Below are 17,170 nucleotides of genomic sequence, written 5' to 3'. Positions count from 1 at the left end.
ACTATCACAATTTCAACCCAAATATCATCTTGAGTTCACAACAAAAAACTCAATTTCAATCTTCAAAATCTCTAATCATGGATTTCAAAACAAAGGTTTTCAAATCAATTAAAAAAGCCTCCAATCTTCAAATAACTTTTCAAATCATTTTCCAAGGAATTCATTTTAAAAAACAAGTCACTTATTCAAGACGAACTTTGAATCCAAAACCTCAATGCACAAGCATATAGGATTTGCATCAATAACTCATACATGATCCAAATGATTCTTAGTCTTTGGTCCAATTACTTCTGTTAAAGGCAGTAGGAACGGTTAGATCTCGTACCGACAGGCGGACCCTTTTTTCTTAAAATTCTTCCTCAAAACCCCCATTTAAAAAGAATTTTTGCTGATTCACATTTCAACACCCTTCAAGGAAGGGGTGGGGTGTGAACACCACCCAGTAGGCATGAGCATGGGCTTTACAAGCTGGATTTGTGACATATCAAATGCAATCAGGTAGAGGTGTGGATTGGAGAAAGGGAAACCCTTGGTCAATGGCATTTACGACATCCTTCTCTTAGAATTGCTAGACATATTATTAATATGCATATACTTTCAGTTTTCATGAAAAGTTGTCGACTATGTGTGAGGCTTGTGAAATGGAAAAGTTTCATGAATTACCCTTCATGTTGACATCAAACAATGTCGATGGACCTTTAGATTTTTTTTTTTTTAATGTGCGTCCGCTTGCTGCATTCTTGATTGCTGTTTATTTGATTAATAGACCACCCTCTTGATGTTGGGATGTGAAGTCCTTATCAGATTCTTTTTAACAGAGAGCCAGACTATGTTTTCATGAAAACCTGAAAACCGTTGGTTGTGTGTGTTACCCTCACTTGAAGCCCTACAATACCGATAAGATTAAATTTTAAAAGTTTAGAAATACATCTTTTTTTGATATGGTGTTCAACGTAAATGATATTTGCGCTCGTACCAACATACCAAAAGATTATTTATATGCCACAATGTTGTATTTGATGACCCTTCACCTTCAAGAAGCCAAACCTTGATGAAAAACAATACTTGGTCCCTTGTCCAACCCGATCCTCATTACAATCCGAAACGACCCCTTAAACGACTGGAGAAAAACCCAGAAACCATATCCCAAGTTTTAATATGATGAATCTAGTCAGGGAATCTGGCTATGTACTTGCGTTCAGATCCAAGTAAAAGAACTGATACAACCGGAAACATTGAGACCCAAGACATGATCGCCCCTTTCCAATAGGATTGAGATGAGAGCATTGGATCTAGTATTCCCTCCTAAAGACTGCAGCTTGCTCCCTCCTTAAGATCTGAGTCTCCAAAAGCAGAAAATTAAACAAAAGCCAAAGATTCCTTGCTCGAATATGTACATAAAGAATCGGACCCCACTTGGTTAATTTTTGGCGCCAGTACGTGTGCCCACCCACCTTTTAAAAAGGGTTTGACAGAAGGGTAGGTCTTCTTGTACTCGAGCTTGATGCTCATTTCTTTTCCATTTTCAGAAGGGAGAGTAAGAAGCAAGTGGGTCTGCTTTTGGGCTTAAGATTTGAGCATTAAATTATGGGACAGTACCATTGTGGAAAGCAGGCACCTAAACATCATCCGGTCTCTTGAATCAATTCATTACTTGTTGAGTGAGATAGAACCTTGTGAGGTAGAAAGTTGATTCGAGCTGTGGCTTAGTCATGTCTGTCAGCAGGATTCAGTGGGTGTTCGATCGGTCGTTATGCCTCGGTCCCACTCAACTTGCAAATTCAATTTCTTCCTCCCATAAACTAAAGCAGATTCTTTTTCAGTTTATATCGCCAAAAAAAATTATTGTTTTTTGAATATTACGTTCGAGTGGGAGACAATGCCTCCCTCTTCTCGTCATCCTTTCAAGATTAAGAGTAGTTTTTTGTGTTTATATATATATATATATATATATATTAGCGATTAGCTGTTGCTACTTCCAAAGCCAATCCAAAATGATAAAAGTAGATTCCAGTCTGAGTTTGCACTGAAACAGATCCGATATTTGATTGGACGCTAAGATACATGTCATGGTACTGGAATATCAGCAAGAAAAAGTCATATTCAAATACACATAAAGGTTTGACAATAACAAAGAACGCATTTAAGTCATAAATATTGTTAAAATACACCTAAGTCATTAATTGGAAATAAAAAGGACAGTTGATAGATTAAAGTCTGTGACTCTGTCATAACTGCCGGTTTCAATCAATGAGAGAAAATACGGTGTACCCAAGTCATACTAAAGTACGTGTACTATAACGGCTAGTCTGTATGTCTTGATCTTTTTTTCTCTACCCAATTCCACAAATATATGTTCTAAGGAAACCAAGTTAAACTAATTTTTCTAATTAATATGGAATTGATTAAGAAAATGTTCTTTTCCTTATTATTCTCCAAAAAGTTACCCAGTACAATGACATAGATTAATAAATCTCTCATGGAAAAGATGACCAAAGGCCTCCTTCAGCTCCCTCCCCACCCCCTTGGAATCCAAGGCTCATAGGCTGTGTTGGGATTTCAGTGAAGTACAATACATCCCTTAATTAGAGTGATGTCATTCCACCATTTAGAGTATAAAGGAATAACATCCACAGGAATCAAACCAACAATGTGCTTTCTACATGACCGCCTGTCCTACCAGTAATGCTACAACCCTTGTAGCTTTTTCAAAAGATATAATGGTATTTTTTAAATTTAACGATTACCTTGACATGAATAAACTTGTGAATTTTTCCAATTAAATCTGAAACAGATTTAGAACAAGCGTGATCTTGATAATAATGACAAATGTCATTTTGAAATTTCTACGTACAGCAAAGTCACATTAAAGTGGAAATGCCATACTTGGATCGGATGGCACCTAATCCTGAATTACTAAGTACGGAAACCCCAAAAAAAAGAGTCATATATGTACATATACATATTTAGAATTCAGTTTAGGCAATTGAAATTAAGGTGGAAGCACAACTAAGTTTTGAAATCATGAAATGGATAATCACCAACGAAATCCAACCCGTCTTGAAGTGCTTTAATTTGGAAGCCGTTCAGCTGCTATATTTGATCTGCTTCTCTCTCCTATCAGATCTTTAGAATAGATCAAAGTACAAGTTATGCCGATATCCCCGTGGACCATGCTTCCTACTCCAAGATCTCGACATATAAACAAAGTTGGTCGTGGTTGGGAATCTCCCCTGGATGGCTGGATGGGATTTACTTTTATCACCAAATTTGATGAAGAATAAAGCTAATGATAATTTTAGGTAGATTAAACCAACTTTTAAGTAATATATTAATAGTTAATGAATCAACAATTTCGTGACTGATTACATGCTTTCTGATATAATTAACTAATGAAATGTGGCAATATGTCTATCCAATCGAAAGTTAATTTAGTCTTAAAGTTCTTCAAACTAGAGGAGGTTGAGAGTTCGACACTGGACAAGTGTTTTTTCCCATAAACACTAAATGTCCATCAATTATCATGTTGTAATTCTTTTAGTTTGAGGTTAACCTTATCACATATAAAATGCATATATATATATATATATATATATATATATATATATATATATATATATATATATATATATATATATATATATATATATAAATTTCTTTATGAAAAACTGTCTCTGTTTACGGTTGTATTACTAAATGTGAAGACATGAATTAGTTATTAGAAAAATATTATTTAGACGTAAAAGTGTGTCATTAACCCCACTGCCAATTAAATGAGGTTACAACATTCCGATTTCATATGTTTTCTACCAAAAAGGCAAGTTTATGACAAGTTAAAGTAATTTAGATCAGCGTCTTTTTTTTTTTTTTTTTCAAACATACGTAAGGAGAGAACGAGGGGGGAATGGCGGGGCTTCCGCTCCCAGAAAGGGAAAGGGTGGAGGGTTGAGTTCTGAGGCAGATAACAAGATGAAATACTCCTAGTCTCCTACTCACTTGAAAGGAGAGAAGGTTAGTTGTGAAAAAGAAAAAAAGACGAAAAAGTGAGAGAGAAAAAAAAAAAGGCCAATATATATATATATATATATTCCCTGAATGACTCTGGATTTAATATACATCCAAAAACCTCAAATCTGTACTGTCCATTTAAGATCAAATGGTCCATATCTTTTAATTCTCTCCCCCTCCCTCCATCTCCTTTTCTCTCCTCGATCCTTCTCCTTCCTCTCTCCCTCTCCCACTTTACACTTGCAATGGGAAGCCATTAGCCACCGGGCCGGTGTCCGGCGTCGCTCCGATCAGTGGCCCCTCCGGAGATAGCCCCCCAGTCCTTGCCAGTGGGACCAGCACTGCACGCCGCGGGGCAGCATCTGTCCCGCCGATGACTATAGGTTGGAGCCCCCTAGTCACTCTCCCTTGCTGTTGCCGGCAGGGCTGATGCTGTCTGGTGTCATCTGCCTGCCGGCGATGGCAAGGGAGGCCGCTAGGGCTCCCCCTTACCTCTAGCCATGGGTAGAGAGCAAAGGGGGAGCCTGGCGGCTCCTCCCCACGGGCTGGCCTGTGGCGATGGCCTGCCCTGCTGAGTTCCTTGAGAAAATGAGAGAAAGAGAGAGAGAGAGAAGGGAAAAAGAGAAAAATATAAGTCATCTAGATTCTAAATTGGATGGTCCATTGATATGCGTAGCTGTCTACACAAACTGAATGTTATCATTCAGTTTTCCTATATATATATATATATATATATATATATATATAAGTTTATAGTGTGATGTATATAAACTAAAGTAAATATAAAGACTATTATTATACACTTATACACTACTATTAGTCTCGGGTCGATCAAACTAGTTAAGTTTATAGTGTGATGTATAAACTAAAGTAAATATAAAGACTATTATACACTTATACACTACTATTAGTCTCGGGTCGATCAAACTAGTTGATGGTTCACCCGTAATGCTGCTGGTCAAAAAATTCAACTAGAGTTACTGCTTATCTTGTGAATTGTCAACTAAATAGATCGAATCATTTAATTGTAATTCTTGTGCCCTCCACTTTGTGTGTGCCCACCGCAATTAACTTTTGTTTGTGTATGTGGAGAGAGAGAGGGGGTCAGAAGTTGCTTTCAGTGAATCAAATTACTCACATGTGCTTTGAGTCACTTTAATGTATAAATTAGATTCTTTGAGCCAACGTATCTGACGTTGCTAGATGATTTTGTAAAATAAAATAATTTCTTTAATAAATCATATATTTCTAATTCCTTATGTAACACACACTTTCGAAATGGTTGCGGGTATGGGTGCAGCTTAGCTGCTTAGCACATGGGGTTGAGTCGTTGACCGTATCTGATGCCGTCAATGTGCTCAAAGCTGTATCTGACCAGTATTGGACTCATCAAAATTGAGCAAGTCTATTGTGGTTCAACGTTTGTGCTTTTTTTAAAAAACAACTCACAGCCTATATACAAAGGAGAAGAAGCAGTTCCTGACTGAATTTGACACAATTTTTTAATGTCTGTTTATTATGTAATAAGAAACTGATAACTGACAAGTTCATAGCAACAAAGGCACTTTGTTTTCTTGTATGACTTAGCAGCCTGATTTTAAACAGTTTGTTAACGATGTCAAACTGTATTAGGGACTTTATCTGTTTCTTATTATGAACTTATAAGATTGATAAGTACCTATTATGTAAAAGAGTTTGATTTATTTATTTTTAATATGTGTGTGTGTGTGTGTGTACGCGCGGCCATGTTTCCGTGTCTAAGATACCCATTCCTGCCATATATCTGACTCCTTTTCTCAGTTAGCTTTTAGCGTTTTCCAACGGCATCCATATGGTCGGATCTAACGAAAACAAATTTAAATGGCTGCAAAATAGCACACTGTAGAACGACACAAGAAATGTGTATATATATACATATTGTAGCAAAATTTGCACAATGAATAAATTTGATGGTTCATAATGATTGCTACATACAATCATTTTTCAAAGTGAAAACATATATCAACTTATTACCGTCTACCTTTCTAAAAATTAACACAATTGACCCCTAAGATTAACACAATTAAATACGTGAAAAATATAATTTTATTGAAGTTCAGTAAAAGATGTTAAAATTTAAATTGCTTTCTCTCGGAAAACTGAATGGAATAGGCATTTCTGCAAGTTGCAAAAGTCTAATCCACTAATCTAGAAGTTGTTCACCATATCCTCTTGTGTATTAGATGAAATTTGAATTGGTGGAAATTTTGGGGTGTTTACAGTCAGAAAAAAGTAGTCTTTTATGGGTTTTTTGTAAGTGAAACACTTTGTGAGTATATTTGATGAATCTATCCTAAAGATTGAGGCAGATTCATAGGTACCTAGTTCTAATGTTTCATGAATATAGATTTACAAAACATTAACATAGTTCCAACTCCCAAACTACACCTTACTGTTACAATTTTTCTTCGTGTCACTGAAAATTCCTTAAGAAGCTTTTAGCATCAGGCAGCCGTAAGTGGATGGAGCTCAAGATGGCCAAAAGGATCTCAGCTCCTCTGTATATATTTCAAAGACATCTTTACACATGACCTGACTATGAAAGTGAACATTATAAACAGTACGAGAATCACTTTAATCGGGTTAATAACGTAATATATAGAAAGATGATAAATTTTTCTCCTGTCGACATCTTTGCAGCTGATAAATATTCCCGCAGTGCAAAGGCTAAACCAAGAACCAAGGAAGATATTTGTCAACTGAAAATCGAAAAGAGGGAAATTTTGCTTGAAATACTTTGTCTCCACCATCGCCGATCTCTTTATCTTACACTAGGTGCAGCTTTGGCATGTGAGGGGACCGGTAGGACTCCTTCATGGTTCCACTGTTCTAGAACATACAGGCTACAAAGCTTAATTTATACAGCCACTCTCTCTCCCTCTCTCTTTCTCTCTCCCCCATGCGATGGAGCCTACCAACCTCTAGATCATCGATTAAGAATGTCAAAAATATTATTAAGGCTACTCCAATTTTTCCATCCCACTTTCTTCTTCTGTTTCTCCTCCTTCCTGATCTGCAAGTGTTTCCAATCAATCCTCTTCCGAAACAGCTTCGAAAGGTTTGTGCCCAACTTCTTCACGATGCATCGCTGGTCTCGACAACCCATTTAGTTCCTTTTTTTTTTTCCTTCTTTCATTTTTGCAGGGTTCCTCAAGAAAGTGAATCACAAGATGGGAGTTCGGACATCTCAATTGAAGAGAACTCAGCGAGGGAAGAAGATCTTATTGCAGACGTTCTCAATGGGGAGACTCTGTTGTTCTTGCCTTACAAAGTTGACGGAAGAGGAGCAATTGATGAGATATGCGAAGTGAATAAGGCCCATGAAGTTATCTGCAACTCTGATTCGATCTCCCCTGAAGAATATAATCCTAAGGATGCAGATGACGAGAAGTGTGAGGAGACGAAAACGGATGCTAAGGAGGAGAGAAAGGAGACACAAATTGAAGAAAATGAAGTGCCAAGAAAGCCAAAGGAGCTTGAAGAGAAACAAATTAAAGAAAATGAAGTGCCAAGAAAGCCAGAGGAGCTTGAAGAGAAGAATGATGGAGATAATGGTGAAGAAAATGGAAGGCCAAGAAAGCTAGAGCTTGAAGTGAGGGACGGTGGAGTAAGCGGTGAAGAAAGGAAAGATGGATTCATGGCAATGGAAGATGGAGCAAGCGGTGAAGAAAGGAAAGATGGGTTCATGGCAATGGTGCAGTTTACTGCAGAGACAACGTCGAAGAGCTCATGGGAATGGAGAAGCTCCACCAACTACAGGGATTCAGAGATGGAAGATCTATATTCTTCCTCTTCCTCTTCTTCTGCTGATTCTTTGTTCATCAAAAAGTATGACGAAGAGATGATGTTTTATGACAAAATTAGTGCCCAGAAATTACAAGAAACAGGTAATTAAATACTCTCTCTAGCTAATTGCTTGTAAAAAGAGTTGCTATAGCAGGGTCTTTGATGGCCTTGTTTGTAAGCCATCATTTCTTAAAGTCCTGCTGAGCTTGAATTTTCAAGCAAAGTTTCATTTTTCACATTATCACTCTGCAGCTTTTCTAGTCAAGTACACTCTAAGCATGATTAGGCCACATTGGCTTCTTGGATTTAAATGCCATTGAACTCTGCATTTTTCTCTTCACATATGTGGCCCTTGCAACTTTTGTCGGATTTGTCTCCACGTCAATTTGTTTTTTCTTCCCTCAAACGATGAAATTCAAGACTTCATGTTACAAATTCGTCACTTTGTCATAAATCATTAGATAGTTGGATAACAAATGGTCTTTTGTTTCTTATTGTTTCGTGGAAATCTTTTGCCGTTCGTGTTTTATCAATTTTTTCACCAACATTTTTGCTGCCAAAAAGCAAGAGGTTTTCAAGTCCTTGCAATAGTTCAATTGCCAATTTAACGATTTTATCATTTCTTGCGAACTGTATGGTTCTGATTTGAGATGTCTTGTGGGCCTTCCCAAATCAATGTTAAAAATCCCAGAATCCTTCAGAATGATGAACCCATTGCCAAGATCAGTGTCAAAGAGAATAATGATCAACTTGAGAGGATATTTAGAAGAGACACCGAGGCTCAGGGAGGACGTTAGGAATCCACAGCAAGAACTTGAAGCCGCTTATGTTGCCCAAATTTGCTTGACGTGGGAAGCTCTTAACTGGAACTACAAGAACTTCAAGAAGCTGATGGCAGGCAAGGAAGATGCAGAGTTCGGCTACTACGCTCATGTTGCTCAGCAGTTTCAGCAATTTCAAGTCCTGTTGCAGCAGTTTATAGAGATCGAGCCTTATGAGCATGGCCGCCGACCGGAAATTTATGCAAGAACGAGGATTTCCAGTTCGAAATTGCTTCAAGTTCCTGAACTTAGAGGTACGTTATTGGTCAATCAAAACATTCTATTGTTTCTTTTGTACAGTAAGAGCGTTTGCATCTGAATCTGTTTCCTTAATTAGTCGGTGTTCAAATGCTCTTATCGTTAATCAGTTCCTTGCTTAAGTTAAGGGTGATGGCATCACATGGCTCCTTGTTTTGCTTCTTTCTCTTTAACTTAATCAGAAAGCAATGTGGAAGGTGAGGCCACCGAGGAGACAAAGATCTCGACAGCAGAACTCCTTGAGTTGATGGAAGAATCAATCAGGATTTTCATGGAATTTCTCAAGGCAGAAAAAGAGGACAAATGTGTCATCTTCAGGAGATTGTGCCGGAGGTTGCGTAGGTCTGCGTATAATTCGCGTATTCGAGCCATAAGGAAAGCTGCCCACAAGGCAAGAAGCACATGCGTGTGTGTGTGTGTGTGTGTGTAGATCTGCATGCCAGATCTGGCTATAAAGAAAGCTGTCCACAAGGCAAGCACAACATATGCGTGCGTGTGGGTGTGTGCATGGGGTCTAAATGGTCCAGTGCTTGAAAGAACAAAAAACCCCTCCTTCAAAACATAAAAGACCGGAGGGGTGGTTGTGCACACCGACGCAGCATGCACAGCCCCAGTGCATAACATGTATCTTTGGCCGAATCATAGGATGTGTCATGCAGGGACCTGTGCACCGTGCACAGACCTGTGTATATAACCAGCGTCATCAAAGAAATGCATAAAGCCCGACCAAACGCATAAACCGTGTTAGAACACACCGCACACAGTAAAGAGTGTGTGTATGTGGGGTTAACAACCGAATATATTGCACTTTGATACGTTTTACCATCCAGTTCAGCTAAACTTTGTTGGTAATTTTGCAGAAGAGAAAGGAGCTGAAGGAGATGCTGAGAAGGCGGAGATACTTCACAAGAAGATTAAAGCTGAAAAGCGCAGACCAGTTTGAAGTTCTGTTGGCCTTGATAGATGTCAAAGTGGTGTTAAGGGTTTTGAAGACGGCACGACTCAACGAAGAACAGTTACATTGGTGCGAGCAGAAGATCAACAAATTGAGGGTGGACAAGGACAAAATACAGAGAGATTCCTGCCCATTGTTCTATCCTTGTAGGTGACCCACATGTGCAGCTCATTATGGGATATATATATATACATATATATGATGTCAGTCATAATAAGAGAAACTCTCATGTATTTGAATATAGTATATGTAAACTCTAGGCCCTTGTACACATTATACAACATTATCATTAATAATAATCTACTTACTATTTTATCCACAAGTCTTCCATTAAAGAAGCTATGATGAGTAAAAGATACTAATATACGAGACAAAGCAAAAGTAGGATAATATTTGTGGAGTTTACCGAAAAGCAGCAGGGGGGGACACAGTGCGCAGCTTTAACTTTTCTTTTGCTTTTGTTTATTGATTTGTTTTCTTGGCTGGACGATCTCGCTTTATGAACACAGATTTGGATTAAAGCAAGGAGAGTAACAGCGAAAGAGAAAAAGCAAAGGCATGGCACGTCACCATATGGAGCAAAACTTATCAAGTATGACCCGTAAAGCAAGTCCGTGCTTCCAACACTGCAGCACATTTTGTTCTTTTCATGTCCTTTAATTTCCCTTTCCGCTATATAAAAACAAACTGTTTTCCTGCACATGGCCTCCAACCGGGAGTGCGGGAATATGCAGCAGATCCTCCTCTCCATCGCTTCTTCCTTTTAGAGGCTCAATTGAATTAAGCAGCACGCATATGTCCAATTCTTATAACGACAGTTTATGCTTACCTAAACATGACTCAAAGCCACATATACCTTGAACTGTTGCAGCTATAAAGAGAGAAGCTTGTCCACGTGGGCTGCATGCATGCATTTGTCTTAATTTGACGCAAAATTGAAATTCGATTTGTTTAGAAACTGCCTGTAGGGATGCAAATGGATCGACTATATATATGCAACTACGGTTACAGTTTTAAATTCATTTAGACGGGTCTGGCAGAGAAATTTTGATCAAACTACTAATTAGATACGAACTTGTGAGTAGTTTTATAACCATATTTGAATCCGAGTCCAATATCTGACTTGAATATGATAAAATAGGACCCGGCCGGTTAAATATATATAAACGTTGGATCTTGTAGAGTTTAAAAGAATGGGGTCGCAATACGAATCCAAACATTATGAATCTGATTACATAAGGCAGAATCAAGGTTGAACCTGAATATGAACCGTTTACATCCCTATTCCATACATGACGAATTTATGTTCAACCATTTTTTTCTTGGAATATTTGAAATGAAGTAACGCCTTGCTGCCTGCTCAAGAAATAGCTCGTTGCACTTTTTCCCCCATAAATGCAGGCCTTAATTAATCCCTTCATTGTTACTTTCTTGCTTAAACAAATGAACAATATTGTCATGCTTACAGCTCTTAGTTTATCCTTTGAGAAGATCGTTTTTAGTTGCGCCACCTTTTGGCAAAACCTCAAGTGGGAGCCCTTGACTGGTCGGTAGCAGCGTAACCACGCTGAGCAGAAGGATGGTAACCTACTTTCTTGCTTCATAACAAAGAATAAGCACTTCTCAGCTAACACGACTATATGAGAAACCGCAAGATTTCACATGTTCCAAGATGACAGGCTTCAAACTCGAGGCTAACATTTGAAAGTGGACTCCAAAGGTTGGGTTAATAGCGGCTTTGTAAGTGTGAACTTACCTACTTTGGGATCGTAACGAAATGATTGTCTGTTTATGCTTTTGAGATACATATTTATATATATATATATAATGCCACCATTTTAGTGGAAGATGAATTCCAGAAATGGAGTAATAAGCCTATTTCGGCATAATAATAACATCTTTAGCGGATCCAAAGTAAGCCCTTCAATACAGTGATATATGCTGACAAAAGAGAGAGAAACCATGTCCCTTTTCCCTTCCTTTGGAGCTTTTATTGTGAGAAGGAAACCGGTACTGATGTCAGTGGATCATATTCTTCAGATAGGAAAAAACCATCGTTATATGTGATGATCGGAAAATGTTGTTTAGTCAAATTCAAGTTTAAATTAGAAATTGTAAACCTGTAAGAAATTTTGCATGTAACGAAATCTTACATGCAACTAAACCCGGATGGCCATCAAATTCAGTAAAAACATCTAATACCAACCCGTAATTGATTAGTTATTATAAATCGGTGGGCTCTGATTTTTTTCTTTTTGTTAAAGCTGACCTTCCAGATTCAGATTGGATGGAGGGTGATTCAGATTGGATGGAGGGTGCTTTGTTAAAGCTTTCATCATCAGCCTCTCAAATGTCACTGTCATTAATTTGATCTGTCGCTTATTGGGATATCTATGCGAAAAGTAGATATTGGTTCCAATATGATTCCATGTGCCAAAAGGGTAGTCAGTCCATACCTGCTTGCAGGAAGCTAAAATAAGATAAGGCATGGCTGACAAATCACTAACCGGATGTGGGCCAAGTGAAAGCGCTATTGCCAGAAATAAGTGCAATTCTTATGTGGATCGATGACAGGGCTAAAGAGCTAGAGATACAAGAACTGTCTCTTATCTCTCTAAATTGGCGGTGCTTTTGTTTGGCTTTTTCCCAAAACTCCAATAAAGATCGTGTAGGCCAATAACTCTAGACTAATTATATCTTAGGAGTGGCCTGGTTAGTAATCAGTTTAAAACAGAATTAGAAATTAAAAACATCAATTGGGCAGGCAGTCTGTGTGTGTGTGTGTGTGCCCAAGACATCCTTCCAACTGTTCTTGTAACGCCACGGGCATAAATTTCCCTAGTGAAAAATTGCTCTTACCCAGTAGCACTCGGATCCTTAAGCCAGACTTCCTAGCTATTGTCAAAACAAAGGCGACAGACGGCAGAAGTATCTAATTGGCAGCATATGGTTCACATACCGGGGGGCATCCTTCAGCTCTAAGTCGGCTGATGGTTACATTATCAACATCTTGTTTATGTAGAATTCTTTCGTTCAGGCCTCCCTCAAGGACATAGTCAGCTTCTCCAATTATGATATCAATCTTCAACATATTGTCAAAATTGTGAGCATCTCCAGCCCATGTGATCCAGGTTCAACATGGCTATACTTGGTTCACCAAAATCCAGAACTTCATTTGATTATGTTATTCTGACATTCCTCTAGCCCCTAGCTCAATGGGCCCGGAAGAACATCTATTTTAGATCCATGATCAATGGCAAGGGATTTGGTGAAAGAGTCAACAAGCTGATGAGTTGACAACACATGACAAACACAAATGTAAATTAATTTCATCATGCTTGCTTTTGTGATGATAAACTGAATTTGCCAACTTATATGTGCACTAACATTATCACACCAGATAATAGGTATGTGCACATTGGAAGTTCCCAAATCATGAAGAAGGTATTGTAACCATACAGCCTTAAAAGCCATGTTAGCAATCACTCTATGATCAGATTTAGAAGGGAACCAAGCGATTGTGGGTTGCTTTTTAGAGCTCCAAGAGATCAATTTTTTCCCAAGAAAGATAAGATATGCATCAGTAGATTTGCAATTATTTGGTCAGCCAGCCCAATCAGCATCTGCATAGGCATGAAAGCCTAACCACACTAGGCTAAATGAGCATACCATAATGCAAAGTAGCTTTAAGATAACACAATATGCATTTCACTGTAGTCTATTGTTCACCAGTAGGAGGCCATATGAACTGACATGCTTTCTTCATAGCATAGGCTAAGCCATGAGAGCTAGGGCCAGGACAAGTATTGACGAGCTCCAATTAGTTTGTCAATATAAGTGCGATCTTGAAATGGAACACCAACCTAAACCAAGGCCGTAGATGTGGGCATTGGGAGTCCAAATCAGCTAGCTCCTTCCATGTGGCATAGAAGGTCAAGAGAATATTTGTGTTGTGATCCCAAGAGGCCAGTGGGAGTCTTAGTAGCCTGCACTTCACGGAAAAAATTTAATAGCCCAAGATCTTTTAGAGAAAACTTCTGATTAAGGGCGGGTGTGAATTTTATGTCCTTATAATGAGAATGTCATCAATAAGACTATCATCTAAATTTTGAGTTGGCCTTGATTAAGAATAAATAAGGATGTGTTTACGGAAGCAACTTCAAACCCAACATGAATTAAAGAGCTCAACTCTAGTACTAGGCTAGTGGAGCCTGCTTATGCCCATAAAAATTTTCCAAAGGTGACACACGTATAATGGTATGCAAGGATCCTAGTAACCCAGTGGTTGTTCCATGTAGATGTGTTTTGTAAAATACCATTCAAGAAAACATTCTTAACATCCAATTATTAAATACTTCATCCATGTGTAACAACAAGAGACCACATAGTATGTATGGTAGCAGACTTAACCACAGGGTTAAATGTATCAAAAGTAATCCACTCCTATTTGATCATACATCTTTGCAACCAAACGTGTTTATATTTTTCAAGGGTGCCATCAACTACTGCTTACTTTGTAGACAGATTTATTACCCAATGACTAGATGCCCTAGAGAAAGCACAAGGTCCGCATGTTGTTGCACTGAAGAGCTTCAAGTTATTTATCCATCTCCATTTAGTATGTTTTATGGCTTGGTGATAGATTTTAAGTTTTATATCATCATTACTAGTAGTAAGGACCGTAGAAAAATGATGAGAGTGAAGTGATATACCTTGGGTCCGTGTTCTGTCTTATGAACTTGTCACCATATGGTGGGTTCAAATAGAAGTCATAGATGATAGAGGTGATGAAGACTATTCAATAGGTTCATTGGGGTGGTCATGTTGATTTTCATGTTCTTGACTGGTTCGTTCAAAATGACTAGGTTTAGCAAGGACTAACAAATCTAGGGAGTGTGGCATTGGTAAGGCATAGAAATACAAACTCATGTTGAGTCTTGAGTATGCTATTTAGGTTTTTCTTCAAGAAAGGGAAACCGACATTCATTAAACATTATATTTCAATTAACAGTCTTTTTTTTTTTTGCCGAAAGTGAGATGGTGAATTCCCCTTTCATTTATTTAACAAAGAACGAAAGGATAAAGAATGTTTGAACATAAAAAAAAAATAACATTACAAATAATCAAACCATCTCCTACTCTTAAAGCAGAGAAAGAACAGCAAGAGATAGTACTCCGTTATCGAGTATCAAATGGCCACAAATTTTATTATGAAATCTTGCAACCCTTTAATTGTGACCCATGCCATTTAAAAACCAATATATGGTCGAGCATTCAAAACATACTTTATCAAGTGAAGCTTGCGCACATATGATAAAATATTTATTTTCCTTATCTTAGTCTGCCACATAAAGCTGATTAGGGACAACAGCATGACACTTTCCATCCATTCAAACTATTTATCCTCAACCTCCTCAAGTTGAAAATGAAAACATAGTTTTCTCTTCATTAACTTTTGCACCATCTCTACCACAAAAGTTTTCTAAAGTAGTGGGCATATTATATAAAGAGTTCATCGTCACCTTGTAAATAGTAATACACACCCACTACATAATTGACGCTACCCTTGGCACACCCCTGCCGGACTACGGTAGCATAATATTCTCTCTCCTTTTTGCCTTTAAGATATCGTATAAAAAATTTCATTACTATACAAGGATAGAGGATCACCTTACCTCAACCCTCTAGAGATTTCAAAAAATTTTGCCTTTCTTCCCATTAGTAAGCATCATGCACGAGGTTGTCATCACTGTATTCATTACTCTATCAATCTAAATTGGATGAAACCCCAAATGAATCAGAGAAACCTTAAAGAAATCTCAATCTACACCTTTGACAAATCAATTTTGGCTCATATGCTGCCAGTCCTTGCTCTTGACATTGAGTGAATTATCTTGTGGGCTAACAAAAGGTGTTAGTGACTACTTCACAATCACACCGATGAAAAATTAACACATTCTACTTACTAGGAATCAGCTTATCAAGAATACACTTCATTTGCAAGACCATATAGACCTATATATATGAACTTGAGTATGTTGTTCATGAGAGCCATGGACCTGAAATCTTAAATACATCTTGAATTTCCTTTCTTTGGAATTAATACCATATGAGTGCATCTTACCTTTTTTACTAGGTTTCCTTTCACAAAAAATTCTCGAATAGCTTGTGTCATGTCCGTGCCTACTCTGTCCTAATGCCTTTGGAAAAGGCATTAGGAAACGCATCTGGACCAAGCAAACTGTTTGAGCTTGCTCCCATCACAGCCCAAGAAATTTCCTTGTCTAAAATGGGGGAGTTTTGCATTTCCTCCATAGACACTGTTTCAACCTACCATATATCATTTGGGAGAGTACCAGTACAATTCTCCTTTTGAAATTATTAGAACAAGCACTTTGAATTGATATACGGTAATCAAAGAAATCTTCATTTGTTTCAATTTCAAATATATAATTATTTCTCATTTTGCTCTACATAAAGAACATAAAATATGTTGTTTTCATCCCCCTCTTGTATTCATTTAATCTGAGCATTTTACTTTGACATTATCTCTTCTTATGCCAAAGCCATTGTTAAATCTGCATGCACATGTTCCTTCCTTAAAGGCTACTTGTGTTTTGCAGCTTAGACAACTTTTGTAAAGTATGTTAATAGTGACACCAATCCTTTCTAAACCAGTTTTGTTCCATTAATGTAAACAAGCTCTGACCCATCTAAGTTTAAATAATAATCCAGGCATTGGACACCTCTTCCATCAACAGCTCATGCTTTCACAATTAATTCCTTAGATGTTGTGTGCATCTCCCAATGTTTGGAGTATCTAAAAATTAATGCTCCTATAAGCACCTTCCATTTTAGGTCACTTGAAAGAAAATGTTTGACAATTATTGTCTTGGTGCCTAAACCAAGACAAATGCAATCCTTGTGAACATCAGAATATCCAAGAAACCTATGTTGTTTGAATTTATACTTAAGTTTGTACTTTTTGATAGTTCAAGGAATAGGTGTGCACTACATATAAACACTTGTAAGGATTGAAGACTGGTGAATGTCAAAAAAACATATCAAAAGGATACTTAGAATTTGAAATGGCAGAAGATGTTATGTTGATCTTAATCATGAATAAGCAATTGTACTTAAAGCATATGCAGAAGTGAGATGGCATATCAGCGTGCTTCATAAGAGTAAAGTTTTTTTTTAACAGCCATGCAATGTCTTCTTTCAACAAAGTCATTGTGTTCATGAGTGTAGGGACACAAAATTCTTTGTTAAATTCCACTTTTTTAAGAAAAAATTTGGTAGT

At 37.7% G+C, this 17,170-nt stretch overlaps 1 protein-coding gene across 1 annotated transcript; it reads left to right on the top strand.

Annotated features, from left to right (window-relative positions):
• The first annotated feature begins 6,726 nt into the window (after nucleotides 1–6,726).
• LOC116257085 (uncharacterized) lies at nucleotides 6,727–10,182 on the top strand. The gene is made up of 5 exons (XM_031633701.2): nucleotides 6,727–7,105; nucleotides 7,192–7,934; nucleotides 8,525–8,908; nucleotides 9,095–9,303; nucleotides 9,773–10,182. Exons 1-5 carry the CDS (start codon nucleotides 6,987–6,989, stop codon nucleotides 10,019–10,021), a joined length of 1,704 nt encoding a protein of 567 aa, XP_031489561.1. The 5' UTR covers nucleotides 6,727–6,986; the 3' UTR covers nucleotides 10,022–10,182.
• The last annotated feature ends 6,988 nt before the right edge of the window (nucleotides 10,183–17,170 follow it).

This window comes from Nymphaea colorata, chromosome 7, assembly GCF_008831285.2.
Source record: "Nymphaea colorata isolate Beijing-Zhang1983 chromosome 7, ASM883128v2, whole genome shotgun sequence".
In the NCBI taxonomy this organism is placed as follows: domain Eukaryota; kingdom Viridiplantae; phylum Streptophyta; class Magnoliopsida; order Nymphaeales; family Nymphaeaceae; genus Nymphaea; species Nymphaea colorata.
Note: the sequence above shows the minus strand (reverse complement) of the source record. Positions and strands in the feature narration are given on the sequence as shown.

Bases quoted from the DNA above. Each gene is read 5' to 3' on its own strand.
- LOC116257085 (XM_031633701.2), top strand. From the start codon at position 6,987: ATGTCAAAAATATTATTAAGGCTACTCCAATTTTTCCATCCCACTTTC. The intron at 7,106-7,191 runs GTTTGTGCCCAA...TCATTTTTGCAG, and splicing joins TTCCGAAACAGCTTCGAAAG to GGTTCCTCAAGAAAGTGAAT. The intron at 8,909-9,094 runs GTACGTTATTGG...TAACTTAATCAG, and splicing joins TCAAGTTCCTGAACTTAGAG to AAAGCAATGTGGAAGGTGAG.